The 20,164-nt window shown below is 38.2% G+C and overlaps 1 protein-coding gene across 1 annotated transcript in view; it reads right to left on the reverse strand.

The window, feature by feature from the left end:
• The window catches only part of Tango6 (transport and golgi organization 6 homolog), a 171,538-nt gene that overhangs the window by 64,713 nt on the left and 86,661 nt on the right, over nt 1-20,164 (reverse strand). Inside the window, 1 exon segment of the mRNA XM_047530021.1 lies at nt 7,367-7,507. Within this exon segment, the coding sequence (XP_047385977.1) occupies nt 7,367-7,507 (141 nt within the window).

Below are 20,164 nucleotides of genomic sequence, written 5' to 3' on the forward strand. Positions count from 1 at the left end.
TGTGTGTGTGTGTGTGTGTGTGTGATTCTGGGGATTGAATCCAAGACCTTAGGCATGCTGGGCAGGCCCTCTATAACTGAGCCATCCACTCCCAGTTCAACAAACACATTTTACTTTAAGAAATTTTTCCGAGCTGAAGAAATGGCTCCTTTTGGAGAGCGCTCGCCTTTCATGCCGAAGGATCCCGGTTCAAATCCCCTGCCGGGAAAATGAGAGGGAAAAAAAAAAAAAACTACGAAAAAAATTAAAAAAAAAAAAAAAAAAAAAAAGAAATTTTTCCTAGGAAGTTATCATTGATCTATACAAAGATTTAGCTATAAGAATATCCATCTCAATGTAGATTTTTTAATTTTTTTTTTTTTTTTTTTTTTTTTTTTGGTACCAGAGACTGAACTAAGGGACACTCAACCACTGAGCCACATCCCCAGTCCTATTTTGTATTTTATTTAGAGACAGGATCTCACTGAGTTGCTTAGTGCCTTGATTTTGCTGAGGCTGGCTTTGAACTTGCAATTCTCCTGTCTCAGCCTCCTGAGCCACTAGGATTATAGGCATGTGCCACCATGCCCAGCTCAATGTAATTCATTTTTTTTATTTAAATTTTTATTTTTACAGACTGCATTTTGATTCATTGTACACAAATGGGGTACAACTTTTCACTTCTATGTTTTGGTAGGCGATTTGCTAGAATGTTATTAAGGATTTTTGTGTCTATATTCATCAGAGATATCAGTCTAAAGTTTTCTTTAATTGATGTGTCTTTTGGTATCAGAGTGATACTAGCTTCATAGAATGAATTTGGAAGGGTTCCTTCCTTTTCTATTTCATGAAATACTTAGACGAGTATTGGGAATAAGTTCTTCTTTGAAGGTCTAGTAGAACTCAGCTGAGAATCCGTCTGGTCCCAGGCTTTTCTTGGTTGGTAGGCTTTTGATGACTTCTTCTATTTCATTGCTTGAAACTGATCTGTTTAAATTGTGTATGTCCTCCTGGTTTAGTTTGGGAGGATCATAGGTCTCTAGAAATTTGTTGATGTCATCAAGATTTTCTATTTTGTTGGAGCATAGATTTTCAAAGTAGCTTCCAATTATGTTATGTATTTCAGTGGTGTCTGTCATGATATTTCCTTTTTCATCACAAATTTTAGTAATTTGAGTTTTCTCTCTCCTTCTCTTTGTTAATGTGGCTAAGGGCTTATCTATTTTGTTTACTTTTTCAAAGAACCAACTTTTTGTTTTGCCAATTTTTTGAATTGTTTCTTTTGTTTTAATTTCATTGATTTCAGCTCTGATTTTAATTATTCCCTGTCTTCTACTACTTTTGGTGTTGTTCTGTTCTTCTTTTTCTAGGGTTTTGAGATGTAATGTTAGGTCATTTACTTGTTGACTTTTTATTCTTTTCTTCAATGTGCTCCAGGCAATGAATTTTCCTCTTAGTACTGCTTTCATAGTGACCCAGAGATTTTGATATGTTGTATCGTCATTCTCATTTACCTCTAAGAATTTTTTTATCTCCTCCCTGATGTTTTCTGTTATCTATGCTTCATTCAATAGCATATTATTTAGTGTCCAGGTGTTGGAGTAGTTTCTGTGTTTGTCATTGATTTCTAAATTCATTCCTTTATGACCTGATAGAACACAAGGCAGAATCTCTATTTTTTTTTGCATTTACTAAGGGCTGCTTTGTGGAATATCATATAGTCTATTTTAGAGAAGGATCCATGTGATGTTGAGAAGAAAGTGTATTTGCTCATTAATGGACGGAATATTCTATACATGTCTGTTAAGTCTAAGTTATTGATTGTGTTATTGAGTTCTATGGTTTCTTTGTTTAGTTTTTGTTTGGAAGATCTATCCAGTGGTGACAGCATTGTGTTAAAGTCACCCAGAATTACTGTATTGTGGTCTATTTGATTCCTGAAATTGAGAAGGATTTTTTTTTATTTACCTTTTAATTTTTTTACAGACTACATTTTGATTCATTGTACACAAATGGGGTACATAATTTTGTTTCTATGGTTGTACACAATGTAGATTCATACCATTTGTAATCATACATGTACACAGGGTAATGATGTCTCTCATTCCACCATTTTTCATACCCCCATCCCTCTCATTTCCTTCTACATATTCTAAAGTTCCCCCATTATTCTCTCATTCCCCATCCTCCACCCCCATTATTATCATTCTCCACTTATCAGGGAATACATTCGGCCTTTGGTTCTTTGGGCTTGGCTTATTTCACTTAGCATGATATTCTCCAATTCCATCCATTTATTTACAAATGCCATAATATTATTCTTCTTTATGGCTGAATAGTGTTCCATTATGTATATATACCAGAGTTTCTTTATCCATTCATCTGTTGAAGGGCATCTAGGTTGGTTCCACAATCTAGTTATTGTGAACTGAGCTGCTATAAACATTGATGTGGTTGTGTTTCTGTAGTTTGCTGATTTTAGGTCCTTTGGGTATAACCGAGGAGTGGGATAACTGGGTCAAAAGGTGGGTCCGTTCCAAGTTTTCTTAGGATTCTCCATACTGCTTTTCAGAGTGGCTACACCAATTTGCAACTCCACCAGCAATGTAAAAGTGTGCCTTTTTCCCCTCATCCATACCAACATCTATTATTGTTTGTGTTCTTGATAAAAGCCATTCTAATTGGAGTAAGATGAAATCTTAGAGTTGTTTTAATTTGCATTTCTCTAATTACTAGAGAAATATTTAATAACTTTTTCATATATTTAATAACTGCCTGTGTGTCTTCTTCTGTCAAGTGTCTGTCCAGTTCCATGGTCCATTTATTGATTGGGTTCTGTATTTTTGTTGTAAAGTTTTGTAAGTTCTTTATAAATTTTGGAGATAAGTGCTCTATCTGAAGTGCGTGTGGAAAAGATTTTTCTCCCACTCTGTAGGCTCTCTCTTCACATTCTTGATTGTATCTTTTACTGAGAAAAAGTTTTTTAATTTGGGTCCACCCCTTTTATTGATTCTTGCTTTTATTGATTTCTTGTGCTTTGGGAGTCTTATTGAAGAAGTCTGATCCTAAGTCAACATGATGAAGATTTAGGCCTGCTTTGTCTTCTACTAGGTAGAAGACAGGGTCTCTGGTCTAATTCCTATGTCTTTGATCCATTTTGAGTTGAGTTTTGTGCAGGGTGAGAGATAGAGGTTTAATTTCATTTTACTGCATATGGATTTCCAGTTTTGCCAGCACCATTTGTTAAACAGGTTATCTTTTCTCCATTGTATATTTTTGGCTCCTTTGTCAAGGAGGTGACTGTATTTATGTGGTTTTTGCCTCTGTGTCTTCTATTCTGTACCACTGGTCTTTTGGATTTGTTTGATGTACATGGATACACCGTTGTATGGGGCATAAATATTTACGATCATTATTTCTTCCTGATTTATGGTACCCTTAAGCAGTATGAAATGTCCTTCTTTATCCCTTCTGACTAACTTTGGCTTAAGTCCACTTTATCTGATATAAGGATGGAAACCCCCACTTTTTTTACTGAGTCCGTGTACATGGTAGGTTTTTTCCCATCCTTTTACCTTTAGTCTGTGGATATCCTTTTCTATGAGATGAGTCTCTTGAAGGTAGCATATTGTTGAGCCTTTCTTTTTAATCCAATCTGCCGGTCTGTGTCTTTTGATTTATGAGTTTAGGCCATTGACATTCAGGGTTATTATTGAGACATGATTTGTACTCCCAGTCCTATGAGCTTATTTTTGGTTTTTAACTTGACTTGGTTTCTTCTTTGATTGGTTTTTCCTTTAAGGTAGCTCTTCCCTTTGCTGACCTACATTGTTCTTTATCATTTCCTCCTCATGGAATATTTTGCTGAGACTGTTCTGTAGCGCAGGACTTTTATTTGCTAATTCAATGTAATTCTTAACAGCAAAAATATGAACACCCTACAAGTTGGTTAGTCAAAAGAATTATGGTACATTCAAATAAACAGCTATCATGCAATCATTAAAAATTATAGAGGATGTGAAATATACCCATGTTAATGACAGAAAAAAGATGTTGAATGACATGGAAAAAATGGCCAGGATGCAGTAAAGTGTACTGGATAAAAGAAAACGTTTAGAGTCAGATTGCCTGGGTTAAAATTCTGGAACCATCATGAGTTAGTGGCATCACATTAGGCAAACTAGTAACCTTCTCTGTATCCAGTTTCCTAACCTGTAAAAAAATATAATTTCTATGAAATAATAAATCTGGGCAAGGATCATCCATGGCTACTTAAAGCCATTAGAGGGAATGTTGACAGAGAAGTTTCCAACCAATGAACCCTACTGGAAATATCAGGATCAATCTCTCAACATCACCGACAGAGAACAATGTACTGTGTGTCTCCTAATGTGAGGAAATGGGAAATACAGCACACAGCACGGTCCACAAAGTACTCGAGGTCCTAAATTTGACCCAAGTTCATCCAAGTATCTCGAATGCTCAGTTTACTGGAAACATGGGAATTTAATGCCATCAAAATGAGGTTCAAGAACAATCAAAATAAACTGATGATGATAAAAAGTCAGAAGAGTGCTTACCTCTGGGGCAAGTACAGAGTAGGAGGGAACAAAAGGAAACTTTATAGATTACTAGAAGCTTCTGACGTGGTAAATAGGTTAAAAACCATGAAGTTACACTTTTTTTTCCCTACAGTTCTAGAGATTAAACCCAGGGGTGCTCTACAATGGAGCTATACCCCCAGCCCTTTTTATTTTTTATTTTGAGATGGGGTCTTGCTAAGTTGCCCAGGCTGGCCTTGAATTTTTTTTGATCCTTCCCGTTCCAGCCTCCTACGCCCCTGGAATTGCAGGCAGGCATGTGCCAGCTTGCCCAGTGACAAATTAGTATACTTTATAAACGTTAATGTGCATATAAAATTTTTTAGATGTTGATAGACTTTTATTTTATTTATTTATTTATATGCAGTGCTGAGAATTGAAGCCAGTGCTGCACACATGCTAGGCAAATGTTCTATCACTGAGCCACAACCCCAGAACTAAAGCCTCAGTTTTTAGAAACAGAAAGTAAAAATTCTTCTGCTGCTCTTCCAACATCACCCAGCAAGACAAGCAAGTGTGGCTGGGAGATTAGCAGAGATGCCAAGAGGAAGCTGTAGTATATCACACCCCAGCTCTTACCCGTGGGTCTTGTTCTTTCCCCAAACTCCCATGACTGCAAACTGGGAAGTGGGGAGAGAGTGCAAGGCCCAGGATATGCAACCAGAGTTCTTATTAGGGAAGTCTTAAAAAGTGGCTGTTCACAAGGATTTCCACAATATCAGCAAACTAAGAATACCGGCTGTGTTGTAAAAATGGTCTTTATCTTCACCTAAAGAATTTAGTAAATCAGTTGTCGCATGCCTGTAATCACAGTAACCTGGGAGGTTGAGGCAAGTAGATCACAAGTACAAGGCGAGTCTCAGCAACTTAGGAAGTCCCTGAGCAACTTAGAGAAAACTTGCCTCAAAATAAATAAATAAATAAATAAATCAAAAGGGTTGGGAGGTGGTTCAGTGGTTAAATACATCTGGGTTCAATCCCTGGTACCAAAAAAAAGAATGTAACAAGTCATCTATGTAAGTTAATACAGGTTGACTATCCCTTATCTGAAGTTCTTGGGATCAAAGTGTTTTGGATTTTGGAATATACAAACAGACATTTGGGGATGGATCCCAAATCCAAACACAGAATTGATTTATGTTTCATAGACACCTTGTATACCCACTGCCTTAAGGTAATTTTTTATAATATTTTAAATTTTTTTTGCATGAAATAAGGTTTCATGGTATGAAATTTTCTATTTGTGGCATCATATCAAGAGCTCAAAAAGATTCAGATTTTGGATTTCGGATTTTCAGATTAGGGATGCTCTGCCAATAATGGGAATCAGAAACTAGCAGCTAAAGCTAAGACTATGTTTAAAGCTGGATACTTGGAAGGGTAAGCTACAGAAATTGGAAATGGGTAGAATTTGCTTTGAAATGCCAAAAGACTGTTTTGGAAACTGAGCTGATTGTAAGAGTATATAAAGAGGAGTAAGGTCTCTCTGCCATTCAGCACAGCCCCCTCACCCCTACCTCCACTCTCACCCCTCAAGATAACCTGAACTGCCCAGTGTGGACTGAGAAATTTGCATTTTCAGTGTTCATCATCCCAACGTAGAGGTTTACCAGAGGGTTATGGAGAAAATACATGTTATATTGATGATGTCTCTGCATGGTTTACAGTCCTCCATTCTGACACTCCTAAGAGCACATATAAATAGAAGTCAGAGGTTAGTGTGATACTGTAAGCTTAATATTCACACTACTATGAGAGAACAACTTCTTATAATGGTGTACTTGTCTGGTATATTTCAAACCCAATTTCAGGACTAAGGTGAACTTATAAAGTTCTCCTTTCTTCAAAGAGCAGAAAAAAATATTTTTATTATTTTTTTGTGTCAGGGGGTGCGTGGTGCCGGGGATTGAACCCAGGACCTCATACTTGCTAGGCTAGAAAAAATATCTTTTAAAATTTTTAACTGAAAAATAAAAATTATACATATTTATGGGATAAAATTTTCAAATTTCACTCTCATAAAAGTCTTATTTCACTGATGAAAGGATTTAAATGGCTGGAATTCTAGGTTCTACCTTTAACCAGAACAGGTACCCAGAAATCAGGAAAATTAAGGACTATGTCCAGAGAAATAGTGTGCAGCTATGTAGAATTTAATGAATTCTTTGCAATGCTGGTGAATAAAGAATCCATTTGATCTCTTGATTCAAGCATCCAGTGTGGCATTGTTTTTTAAGCCAAAATATTACCTTTGGTGGCTAACCTTCATAACACAAACTGATACAGGGCATGCAAGGTGAGAATACAACCCCCAAATAGAAAATAATTCTCAAAATTCAACATTGCAGCTATCTGGGTAAAATGGATTCTGTCTTACATTCTGGCTCTCATGTGTACAATTGGTTTGCCTTACAGTAAAGATTCCATTGATACACAGGGTGGCAGTCAATGGTTAAGTCTACAGAACACAGGTTAAAAAAGTATTCCTCTCAATTCTATGTTATACAGGCCAGTTTTTCAATATCTAAAGTCCCCTACTGGCTAATGGAGAAGTTTACATTAATTTAATCTCTGTCTTTAGAATGAACAATTATTTTCTTTGATCCTGCTCCCCAGTATACCACCTTCTAGCTCCATATGGACATTCAATAAATAGTAGGGAATTAACTCATCTCAGCCCCAATCTGCCCTCACCCACTAATTCAACAAACCTTCAGGACACAGACTCCGGTTTCAAAGCCACTCTTCTCCACCCTGTTCCAGAAGGATAGAATAAGAAAACTCACCTAATGCCCTGACAATTCGCATCAGGACTTCCCCGAATTTCATTCTGGTCTCTGGTGTGTGCTTATCTTTACCAGTGTCATACTGAGCCAGCAGGTCAACCAAAATTTTCTCCGGGTACACATCTGAGAGCAGGGCAACCCCTGGGGTTTGAAACAAAAACAAAAGAGTTCATTATCATTTAGGACTGAAAGGCAAATAAATCCAGACATCCAGGGATGGGATGCAGGTACATTTAAACCCACCTACTACCAAGGACTGCCTTTTATTTGGAGAGACAACAAGGTCGAAGAGGATGGGGCTGGGAGTTCAGACTCCTAGATTCACCTCAACCCATCCTCATTTTGAAGGTCCCTCTCTCAGCATGGACATTGTATATTCTATAGGTTATGGACCCTTAAAGCAGAGTCTAGATGACTACGTATCACACAGGATTCAGCAGCAGGAGACCACTAGGGACCTTCCCAATTCTGAGGCTCTAAGGTTGGATGACTTGTACTGCCCCTGACAACATATCGGTCTGAAGTGCAGAGTGCTTCCTGCCTTTGCTGTAGTTTTCCATTCCTAGTAATTTCACAGCGCTCTGCAAAACTGTCAATGAGGAGAGCAATTTCCAGAAGGAAACATTTTCAGAGCATTCAAGCTGAGTTCCCTGATGAACAGAAGTAGGGAAGATGCTGCCTTTGAGTCCCCCTTCCTAGGATCCCTTCTCCTATCCCTGCCAGGGCTTCCTCAATACATAGCCCGCAACAGTGTTACCATACCTGAGTCCAGCACTAAATTGAGCAAGCTCTGCAGGGATGGAATAAGGGGAGATATGACCTCAGGCAGGATCAGAACAAAGTCCCTTGTCTTCTTCAGACTATATAAAAACAAATTCTATTACTCAGGGAAAAAAGCTTCCATCCCTCTAAAGTACAGTGAGGAAAAAGAAAAAAACAGTAGGAAATAGAAATTTCAAAATAAAATATATCTAGGATGAGAATGCTTCTCACCACTTCTATCTCAATCACTTTCATCCCTGGTGTCTTCTCTGGATTTTCTCAATAATCCCTCAATTGGTCTCCCCTGCTTTGACCTTTTTCTTTCATTGCAGTTGCAACAATCTGGTTGAAAACCCAAGTCAAGCCCTTCATTCTTTTGCCCAAACTCCACAATGGTTTCCTTCTTCCCAACACAGAGCAGCTCCCCAACCCTCTGCCGCCTTGGTCCTCTCTCTGACCCCATCTTTGACCCTATTCTCCCTTCTTGCATACTGTCCTCAGTGACTCTGGCTGCTCTGTTATTTTTTTTCTTCAAGGAGACCAAGCTGCTCCTGGCTCAGACCCCAGCCCTGCTGCTCCACCTCCAGGAAGTCTCACAGCTTGCTCCCAAACTCCTATCATGTCTCTGTTCATATATCACATTCACCAAATACAAAGTGGCAGCTTCCTTCCCTTGCCACTCTTTATCCCTCTCACCCTGCTTCATTTTTTTCTTGGCAAATAATATTACCTGACAGGTCATATATTTCCTTATTTACTGTCTGCCTCTCCTCCCTGGAATGCAAACGTTACAAAGTCAAGGGATTTTGTTTTGTTCCCTGCTGTGTCCCCAATGCCTACACAAATGCCAACACAGAGCAAGTGCTCAATAACCATTTGTTACAGAGTCAATGAATGAATGAGTAAAAGGGGCTCAAAGATATAGTTGACATAAATTTGAGGGATGTAGAAAGAGAGGATGGGAGAAAGTAATAAATGTTTGAGAAATCCATAATTAACTTTTCATCTGAGTTTACCATTCCCCAGTTTAAACTGACAACCTCACAGCAACATTTCTATAGTATAGGTTGTGACTGCAGTCTCTTATAAAATCACGTGCTCTCTCTCTTCACTCCTCCCGCATCTGGGGGTCCATGAAGGTGGTGCACCTGCTGAGGGCTGCACCTGTCTGCCTATCTTCTTTTCTGTCCTCCCTACCCCCACCTTTTCTTTGCATCCAAAGAACCAGGGAAGCCTCTGCACGTGGCCCTAAGCCACACCTCCCTGCATGTGGGCTCCAATTTTACACAAGCGGAAATCCTGCTCTTAAGGAAGTTTCAGGACAAGGCCAAACTTGAAATACACAACTCCCTGTAGGCAAAATGTGACACTGGCTATAATTCATTCTATTGTGTAAAATGATGAAGAAGTCCTTGTGGGTTCAAGGTGGAGTTAGGGAACATTCTAGCATAGGAAATCGGTCTGTGGCTTAGGAAAAGGTAAGGAAGAGAAAGGAAACATCTTCCAAGTCCTAAAAGAGTACCCAAAGATAAATGAATTGGTAGGTGGTAACTTCAATAATGGCTATTACAAGGCCTGGTGTATATTAATGTAGAGATCATACATGCAGCTATCATAACCACTTTTTCACAAGAAGTTCCCAACTCAGAGATCTGCTAGATTTGTTTTCTTTTAGGAATATAGTCATGACTTTGTAATGGAAAACAGTGGTAAAATGGGATTTGCTATATAAAACTCTGATCTATATCCAGTTTTTCTGAAACCCATCTATTACTAAAGTCCTCCCACTGTTGTTTATTCCTATATTCTCTTATTAGTCATTAACACAAAACAGTTATTTACTTCTATGCACATATTATCCTGGTCAAATTGTTTCCTGATGTCCTCTCTGCAGTGGACAGATGTGTGGTTGTGCACAGCATCTACTTTCTTCTGGCAATCACACTCTGGTACTGCTTTGGGAAAAATAGCTCTCCTCTCAGTTTGTGTGGTTTCAGTGGGCTAACTACCCTTTCTCTTCCTCCCTCCCCACACTGGTGAATTATGATATTCTATGCCACCCCAACCTTGACGATTGGTTCAGGAATGGCCAATAAGACTTGATCTTGGAACCCCCCTTGAAAAATGCTAGGAGAGATAAGCTTCCTTTACCACACTCACACTAAAGTTACTAACCTGCTGGTGCCAGAGACTACCATGTGGAGGAAGTACACCAAGAATGTTCCACAGAGAGTCAGGCCATGAGAGGGACGGAGAAGGCAAGCTTTGAGCACCAGGATCCAACTATATTTTTACCCACTAAACTTTTTTGATAACATACTTTTATTGTCCCCCCACCCCCACTGCAACCAAAGGAATTCTAACATACCCCTTTTGCATTTTTTTTTTTTTTTTTTTTTTTTTTTGCGGTGCTGGGGATTTGAAGCCAGGGCCTTGTGCTTGTGAGGCAAGCACTCTACCAACTGAGCTATATCCCCAGCACCCCCACCTTTTGCATTTTTAAAAAGATTTTTTTACAATGTTAACCTTTAAACTCTACCAGGGAGCTGTCATTCTTCCCATTCTTGTATAAAGATTGGCAATGGCAAAGAACAGTTTCCCTGCTTCCCGCATTCCTGGGTATGTCAGCCTTTGTTTCTCTTCCTGTTGGCCTGCTCCACAGACTGCTGCCAAATGGCTCTCTGAGTGTTGAGTTTTACCTTCTAGGATACTGTTGCTACCTAAAAGTTTATGAATCCCTGGAGGATAAGGTCAGTTTCTGTCTTACTCACCAAATAGTGAAGAAAATCATATGATGGTTAACACCGAATGGCAGTGAAAGAGATGAGACTTTTTGAGGTTGTTTTTGTTTCTTATTTGAAGGATTTTCTAACTTAGACATGCTGAGGTTACACTTGACACTTGATCCCTCACACTTGATAATTCTTTTGTAATCTGAAAATGGGGTAATTTCTGGGTCAGCACAGGCTTCAAGGAAACATGACACATCAATCCCTTTGGCAATAAGAACCAAATGATCATATGCGAGATACCTCTCCCTACTCTGATCACAGGAAAATGACTCTGCATTTCAGGATGTGGTGTAACAGATAAGATACACAGAAGGTAAAGGTGAACCCAAACTCACAAAAGTTCATGAAAGCATTCTAACCCATGTTTTGGGGTCCTGCATAGGACATAGGTGAATTAGCTTAACTGAAAAAATATTATTGAAAGTACTTCTTGTAATAAAACAGAAGTAGTTAACCTTGCAAAATAACTGCCCCCTGTCTCCCACCAAAGATGTTCATTATGAAGCTAGAAATGTATTTTTGATGGGAACAAAGTGGAATGCCTTCAGCAGTGGAAGGAGTTTAGGTGTAGTCTCACTTGACATAGTGTTCCTACATTATAGGAAAGATGGTCTAATTCTAAATATTTCTGCTGACTGACTCTATCAAGGAACCTGCTAAGCCATGTCTACTTTGAAACTAACCTTCATAATTTTTCCTGGGCAGATAACAACCTCCTAAAATACACCCACTCAAACTGGAAAATCATCTATGCACTTGAACATATCAGGTATTTTGCCAAGAAACCACAAGAAACATAAAATGCCACATATTACATGATTCTCTTTACATGAAATGAACAGATTAAACAAAACTATATAGAAAGTAAGTAGATTTAGTGGTTATATAGGGCTGTGAGAGTTGGGAAGAAATAGGGAGCAACTGCTAATGGATATGAAGTTTCTTTGGGGTATGATAAAAAATTCCAAAATTGTGAAGATGGTTAGACATTCTGTGAATATACTAAAACCCATTGAATTTTATACTTTAAGTGGATGAACTATATAGCATGTGAATTGTCTCAAAAAGTTGTAATATACATGTACCGAAACATCACATAGTAACTCATAAATCTGTATACTTATGCTCTTTGTTTTTGTGGTACTGGGGAATTAAATCTAGGGCTTGGTACATGCTAGGCAAGCATTCTCTTACTGGGCTATGTTCCTAGCCTACAATTCTTATGTTTTTATGTGTCAGTTAAAAATAATAAATTTAAGCTTTAAAAGTTTTTATAAAAATGATAATAAAGGCATTTCTCACTCTAGAGATGGCCCATATTCGTCCTGGAATTTTTTGGGGGGGTTGGGGAGGATAACCAGGAATTGAACTCAGGGGTGCTCAACCACTGAGCCCCAGCCCCAGTCCTATCTTGTATTTTATTTAGAGACAGGGTCTCACCGAGTTGCTTAGTACCTCGCCGTTGCTGAGGCTGGCTTTGAACTTGCCATTCCCCTGCCTCTGTCTCCTGAGCTGCTGGGATTACAGGCATGTGCCATCGCCATAGCTCTTCCTAGAATTTGTATCTATCTTCCTAAGTAAATCTGTCTATGCCTTTGAAAAAAGAAAAAAAAATGATAAGAAAATATTTCATATCTACTCTTTTAAAAGGCTTTTAGGTGGTAGAAAGTGGGATAAAAGAGCATATCTTAAATGTAAAAGGAAATCCACCACCAAGGGCACAGTATCATCTTCCTTTCGTATTCAGATTTTCTTTGGTTATCCTTGCAGTTTAAGAGTAGAAAAAGGGAGAAATGACTTGATATTTATGAGTTAAATGGGAAAACAAACATTTCACATTTTACAGACGTATTGCATTAGTTAAAAAAAATGCAGTATTATGTTTAAAAATCTAATTTCTGAGGCTGGGGATATAGCTCAGTTGGTAGAGTGCTTGCCTTATAAGCACAAGGCCCTGGGTTCAATCCCCAGCACTGCAAAAAAAAAAAAAAAAAGAAACTAACTTCTGTGGTAAGCCAGAAATTCTACTCTTAGAGTTCATCATAATAGATACACTAGCAGAAGTAGAAAATTATGCATAAAATCCCCACTGTAGCACTATTTATAATGGAGAAAGCGCGAAACAAATTAAATGTTCATTAATGGAGGACTGATTAAGTTGTGACTATTCATACAATGGAATATAATGCACACACTACCTCTTCCCCAAAACAAGCTTTTTAAGAAATTTTGGAATGAATTCTAAAGTCCATTATTAAATGAAAAGTAAGGTACAGAACTGTGTGCCTAGAATTCAAGTAAATTTGTGAACAAAAGAGAAATATATACTCATCAAAGATTTCTGAAATGACACACAAGAAACTAATAACACAAGTTGTTTTTAGGGAGAGTAACGGGGTGACTAGGAAAAGATTTGCAACCAAATGTAGCAGAATGGCCAGAAACATTTATACTTCTTCCTCCCAAAATTCTACTATAGTGACAATTAAGGAGTGAAAAAGGAATAAACCCACAAACAAGTAAAAAGACAACAGGACAGGTGTGAAAGGCCGGCATGTGGCAAAAGAGTATGAAGATGGTATAAAATAATGATATGTGCTTGCCTGACAGAGCTGTTGGCTCTTTGGAAAAATGTAGCAACACGTACATGGAAACGAAGCAAATGTAAAAGAAAGACTGATAACATACACATAGAGTTGGCAGTGAATGCTGCCCAATGATTTAGCCAAACCTTTAGATGGGAAAATGTTAGCAGGGGTCTGAGTGTGTGTGCCTGTGTGTGCGCGCGCGCGCGCGTGTGTGTGTGTGTGTGTGTGTGTGTGTGCCTGTGTGTGGGGGGGGGGGGGGCACTAAGTCCACATCTAACACAGAAAGCGAGTAAATAATGTCCCCAAATTTAAATCAAAAGAGACCTGGGTGAGCATTTTATTTAAAAAATGGGGAGGTAATTAGTTGAAGAAACTACTTTTAAAAGGTAGAAAGGTGAAAATTGTAATCTCTGGGGATTAGAAACCTGGGTAGAAGTAAGAAACAGGGCAGAGGACGAAAAGTTTTTTTAAAGTATGTTCAAAGTAATTAATAAAGTAAGTTTATCTTAAGAACTAGGAAGATATGAAAATACCTATTAATCTGCAGAGGAAGCTCTAGTTTGAAAAGAACAATGAGTGATAATTAAGAGAAGTGGTCAGATACAAAGAAATTTTCCATCTGATTATGAAATGATAATCACCAATCTCTATTATTCTCTCTTGCAGCTCCAAGTCACAAAAACAAGAAAGGTAGAACTCCAAAGGGAAGGAAAACACTACCCAGTACCAGAATCCTTCAGCTGTTACATTTGAAAGCTCTCATTATGATGAAACTAATAATAATGCCAGCACTGAGAATCCAGGAAGTTGCACAAACTGGGGAAGTTGGTTGTTAGATCAAGGAAGTACAAGGAACTCAATAGCTGGGCTGCCTTTGTAATTAGAGTAAATGACAACATCTAGCATGCCAATTTGATGTTTAGTTTCTCTAAAGCTCTGAAGCTGTGGTAACTGTGGACAGGCCCCAACAGATTTATAAAGATTTAGGATGAGTGAGTGTTACTCAGGCCTGAGGAAAAAACGGTTACACTAATAAGTAGTGATGCCTAACAGCTGATAATCTGTAAGAATCATACCTAGTGTCTATCTCTATATCAGGATCCAAATAATATTCAAACTCTAAGATAATATGTGCTTAAATTGTTTTCTAATTCCCATTTTGGAGGGAAAAAAGGAAAAGTGAGTGAATAATTTATGTTATTTATAGTTAGCCATACTTACCTAAAACCATTTGGATCATGAAATATTATAAAAAGTAAAAACCTAGCAGGAAAGACTAACACACTGAGTGACTTCAATATGCCAGGCATTATCTAAGCACTCATGCCTTTAGCAATCCTAACAGTCATTTGAAATAGCTATTATTATTGTTGTTGTTGTTATTATCATTATTATTTGTGGTATTGGGAATTGAACCCAGGGACATTCTACCACTGTGCTATATCCCCAGCTCTCTCATTCCTTATTTTGAGACAGGGTCTTGCTAAGTTGTTGGCCTGGAACTTGTGATCCTCCTGCCTCAGCCTCCTGAGTCACTGGGATTATAGGCATGTGCCACTGCACCCAGCTTGAAGTAGGTATTATTATTCCTCCTAAATTTACTGAGGGAAAAGTTGAAGAATAGAGAATTAAGAACAGAGAGATGAAATACATGACCCAAGATCACAGAGCTGTCATGTGGTAGACCAGACTGCCAATCCACACACTCAGTTTGCTACACCACAGTGGACCTGGCAAAAGCATTCAGGAGAAAGTTATGAAAATAGTACTAACTTTGCAAATCCTAACACAAAAGATAGCAAACCTTACATTTTCAAGTATATATAAAATTAGTCTTGCCAGGCTTGTGGAGCATGCCTGTAACCTCAGCAACTTTGGAGGATGAGGCAGGATGATGGCAAGTTCGAGGCTAGGCTCAGGAACTTAGCAAAACCCTGTCTCAAAAAAAAAAAAAAAAAAAAAAAAGGAGTGGGGATGCAGATGTAGCTTACTGGTTTTTAACCCTCTGGGTTCAATCCCCAGTACCAAAAAAAAAAAAAAAAAAAAAAAAAAAATTAGCCTAACTCCATCAAACGTACTTTCCATCAGATTCCAAGGTTTGTGTAAGGAGAGGGAACTAGCACTTTGCATCCCACATGAACAGTCAGCTTCTCCATCAGGTCTAGCTGGGTTTCCTAGGGGCTGCTTTGTTCCTAGTTAGTATCTTTATTTAGTATGTGGAAAAGGGAGGTAGTAATGTTAATGAAATTCATGAATGATTCTAACTTGAGATGCTGCCAACATTAGTGATGACAGAAAAGCCATACAAAAGGGAAATGGAAAATTAAGATTTTAATGAGTTTCAGTTTTCTATCCAGTGACTCAAATCTCCACTTGGTAACATCTTTATAGGCTACTGTAAACCCCTAAATCTCTTATTCTGCTCCCAAATAAATAAAATATAATCTGCACTAAAAACAGCACTAAAACTTACAGTCTGCCTTATCACAGTTGCCTCATTCCAATATTTACAGTCGATTCCAGAAAGGAAAGAAAGAGAGCATAAGTCAGAAAAATTGTATGTCAAGAACATCACGACGATCAAAGGTACTACAGTATAAGATCAAAGCTGCCCCAACTCTGACTGAAAATAAATGGAAGGAAGAATGGAAAGTAGGAAGGAAAGAAAGGAAGGGAAAATAGTAATTAGCACTACTTTGAAAGTAATTACTGCTCTATACATTCAGACCACCTTACAGTTCAGTGGATCTTGGGTAAGAAAGAAGCAAGATGTCATTCATTAAATTCATGAATGTAGCTTTCAAAGAGTAAAAAGGAATATCAATATTCTCTTTGTGCTATCAAAAAGTTACTGGTAAAAAGAAAAGAGGAGGTTCTGATAGCCAAGAAAACTTTTAGCTGATTCACTCTTTGAGTCTAGGTAAGAAAGTAAACCATTTTACATTTCCTGAAACGCTGAGATGGGTAATCTCAGTAGGAGGGGGACCACCTGAGCTTCAGGATCATTAGTTTCAAAGTTTTCTACTGGAATTCGACTTCAAGCCTACACCAACTGCCCAGTCAGCAAAACTGACTGATGTGTCAGGTTCTCCCCAATTAGGAGAGAACCAAAGACTCCCAAGGGGAATAGTTGCCTGCTCTAAACACTGGCAAGGCAGGGCTTATCTTTCACATTCTCCAGTGTCCTGAGGAACACCTGGTGCACTAAGAGACTTGTCCTGTGCCTGGGTACTAGCCAGTGACTGAGGCAAGACAGAAGCTCTTCCTAAATTCTCCTTTTTCCCTTAATTAAGCCTAGCAGATGTCCTGATGAGATGATTAGGCAAGTCTCTGCGATAGGTGCTCCAGGCTAGTACTGGTTTAGAGAAAGTGATCATTGCGAAATCAGCAATCATGACTTGTAGGGCTTAAAACTACAGTGTCACACAGAAACCAAGAGGATCTACAGTAAAATTCCTCCAAAGACCCCTTCTCTCCTGAACAATGCACACATACGTTGAACACTGCCTATCATTTCAGGCATATCAGGTCTAGTTAGGGACTCTCTTGGGGCCCGCACAGGAAGTTATCCTGACTTTCACCCACTCAGGTTCAAATCCATTACTAAGCAGTGAATTATAATAGGACACCTATAAATAGAAGAGAAAGGAGTGCCTTTAAAAACTAACTTTGCTTCTATATTCCAAAGAAGATGACGTTGTTTTTCCTGATGAATAATACATGGTCACTAAAAATTCAAATGCCACAGAGATGTATAAAGTAACATAAAACCACCTGGGGAGATATAGGAGCCTCAGGGAGTGGAGATGAAGGAGGGCAGGTTACTTTTTAGGATAAGAAAATGTCTTGAAATGAATAGCAGTGATGGATGAATAAACTAAAATCTACTGTATTACACTTCTTGTTGTTTTTTGACTGGGGATTGAACCCAGGGGCACTTTACCACTAAGCTACATCCCAGTTCTTTATATTTTTATTTTGAGACAGAGTCTCCCCAAGTTGCTGAGGCTGGCCTCAAACTTGTGATCCTCCTGCCTCAGTTTTCCAAGTTGCTGGGATTACAGGTGTGCGCCACTATACCCAGATGTATTATACACTTTAAAGACTATATTGTAGTACCTATAATCCTAACTACTTCAGGAGGCTGAGGCAGGAAGGATGGCAAGTTCAAGGCCAGGCTGAGCAATTTACAGAGACCTTGCCTCAAAATAAAATTAAATTTAAAAAGAACTGGGGATGTACCTCAGCAGTTGAGCGCTTGACTAGCATAGGAAGCCTCTGGATTCAGTCCCCTGCACTGGAAAAATAAAAAAAAGTATATTGCATGGTATATGCATTAGATCTCAACAAAGCTGTTTTTAAAAAACACCAGAACACCAGATGTGGTGGCACACCTGTTATCCCAGTGATGGGGGAGGCTGAAGCAGGAGTATCACAAGTTCAAGGTCATCCTCAACAACTTAGTGAGACCCTGTCTCAAAATAAAAAATAAAAAAGACCAGGAATGTAGCTCAGTGGTAAAGCACCTCCGAGTTCACGTGAGGAAATACAAAGCAAAATTGCTCTGAGATTTCATCTCACTTCAGTTAGAATGGCAATCATCAAGAATTCAAATAACAATGTTTGTATAAATACATCAAAAAATTCTACTGTCATGTATAACTGAGAACAACAAATTAAAAATTTTTTTTAATTTAAATAATAAATGCTAGTGAGGATGTAGGGAAACAAGGAATACTTATACACTTTTGATGGGACTGTAAATCAGCACAACCATTATGGAAATCAGTATGAATTTTTTTCAAAAAACTAGAAATGGAACTACCATAAGAACCAGCTATACCACTCCGCAGTATTTATTCAAAAGAATTAAAGTCAGCATACTATAGCAATACATACACACTCATGTTTATGGCAGCGCAATTCATAATAGCCAAGTCATGGTATCAGTCTAGTTGTTCATCAACAAATGAATAAAGAAAATGTGGTACATATACCCAGTGGAGTTTTACTTGGCCATAAAGAATTAAATTATGTCATTTGCAGGAAAATGGATGAAACTGAAGAAGATCATGTTAAGCAAAATAAACCAAACTCAGGAAGTCAGGGTCATATGTTTTCTCTCATATGTGAAAGTTAGAAAAAAATTTTAAAAAGGGACCTAAGTGGTATATAACTATAATCCCAGCAACTTGGGAGAAAAGGCAGGAGGATCACAAGTTCAAGGCCAGCATGAGCAACTCAGTGAGATCGTGACTCAAAACAAAAAAAAATAATTAAAAAAAAGGGCTGGGGTATAGCTCAGTGGTAGAACACTCCAGAGTTCAATCCCTAGCAACACAATACATATACCATACATACACACAAAGGACTTCACAAAAATAGAATAGGGATTAGTAGAGTAGAGGAAGGAGTTCAGCAGGAGGCAGGAGGGGAGGAAACGGATAAGTACTAGAGAATGAAATTGATTATGTCATGTGCATGTACAAAGAAGTCACAATGAATCCCACTATTATGTATAATCATAATGCACTAACTGAAGAAATCACCTGAAATCTGAAATCAACACAAATATCATGATTTTTTTTTTTTTCACAGACCATTCTTATAAATACATACACTGTTTTATAGAGGACAATTTTGTTTCATTTTTAATGTTTTTTTTTTTCTTTCTCTCGTGGTGTTGGGGATTGAACCCAGGGCCTTATGCATGCGAGGCAAGCACTCCAACTGAACTATATCCCCAGTCCCTTAACAGTCACCTTTGGTAGAATGAAGCGGTCTTATTATCTCAACTGGCTTTCCCACTAGATAATTCCAAGTCATCCAAGAAAATGTTTAAAACTTTAATAGCAATATTATTACTTAGGGTAATAACAGAAATAATGATTATTAGAAATAGAAAAGTTTTCTTTAAAAATTTCAGTTTTAAAAAGGGGAAAAATTGGGGAAAAAAATATAAGACTATATAAAGGTAATAATCTGCATCTAAGGCATACATTGCCAAGTTTGGAAAACAGCTTTAGACCAAGGGCAGTGGAAACAATTCTTTCATGCATTCTTATAGTAACAGAGTGACTACTATGTGCCAGGTACTATTACTTGGAGTTACAAATGCAGTAGGGCCTATCTGGAGAGGAGACAAAATTAGCCAAGGATTACAGGATAGTGTGAGTTAATCCTTACATTCTGTGTGTAATGCTGGCACAGAAGTAAAAACAAAGGTAGAGAATAAGGGTGGGGCTTCCGAAGGTGGACAAATGAGCAATATTTCAAAAAGCACCAATGTTCTTCAAGGGAGAACTACCCCTCCATGATCATCCACGTAATTATTCAATGTGGAAAGATTTCATAGGCTTTCCTAGAACTATGATAGGCATCCACCTCCAACTTGTACCCTTGGGGTAGACTCTCCGAGGAGGAATAACCGGCCCCAAGAACACCATTTCCAAAAAACATTCCAATTAATTTTCTTACCAAGGGTACTAAAGTGTGCCCATTTCACTATATTTAGTTAGCACTGGGAGTTCTCATTTTAAAAAAAAAAATGCCAATTGCTAGCCACGGTGGCAAATGCTTATAATTCCAGGGACTAGGGAGGCTAAGGAAAAAAAGTGGCAAGTTTGTAGCTAGTCTCAGCTATTTATGGAGACCCT

The sequence above is a fragment of the Sciurus carolinensis genome, chromosome 16 (assembly GCF_902686445.1).
Source record: "Sciurus carolinensis chromosome 16, mSciCar1.2, whole genome shotgun sequence".
Classification (NCBI taxonomy): domain Eukaryota; kingdom Metazoa; phylum Chordata; class Mammalia; order Rodentia; family Sciuridae; genus Sciurus; species Sciurus carolinensis.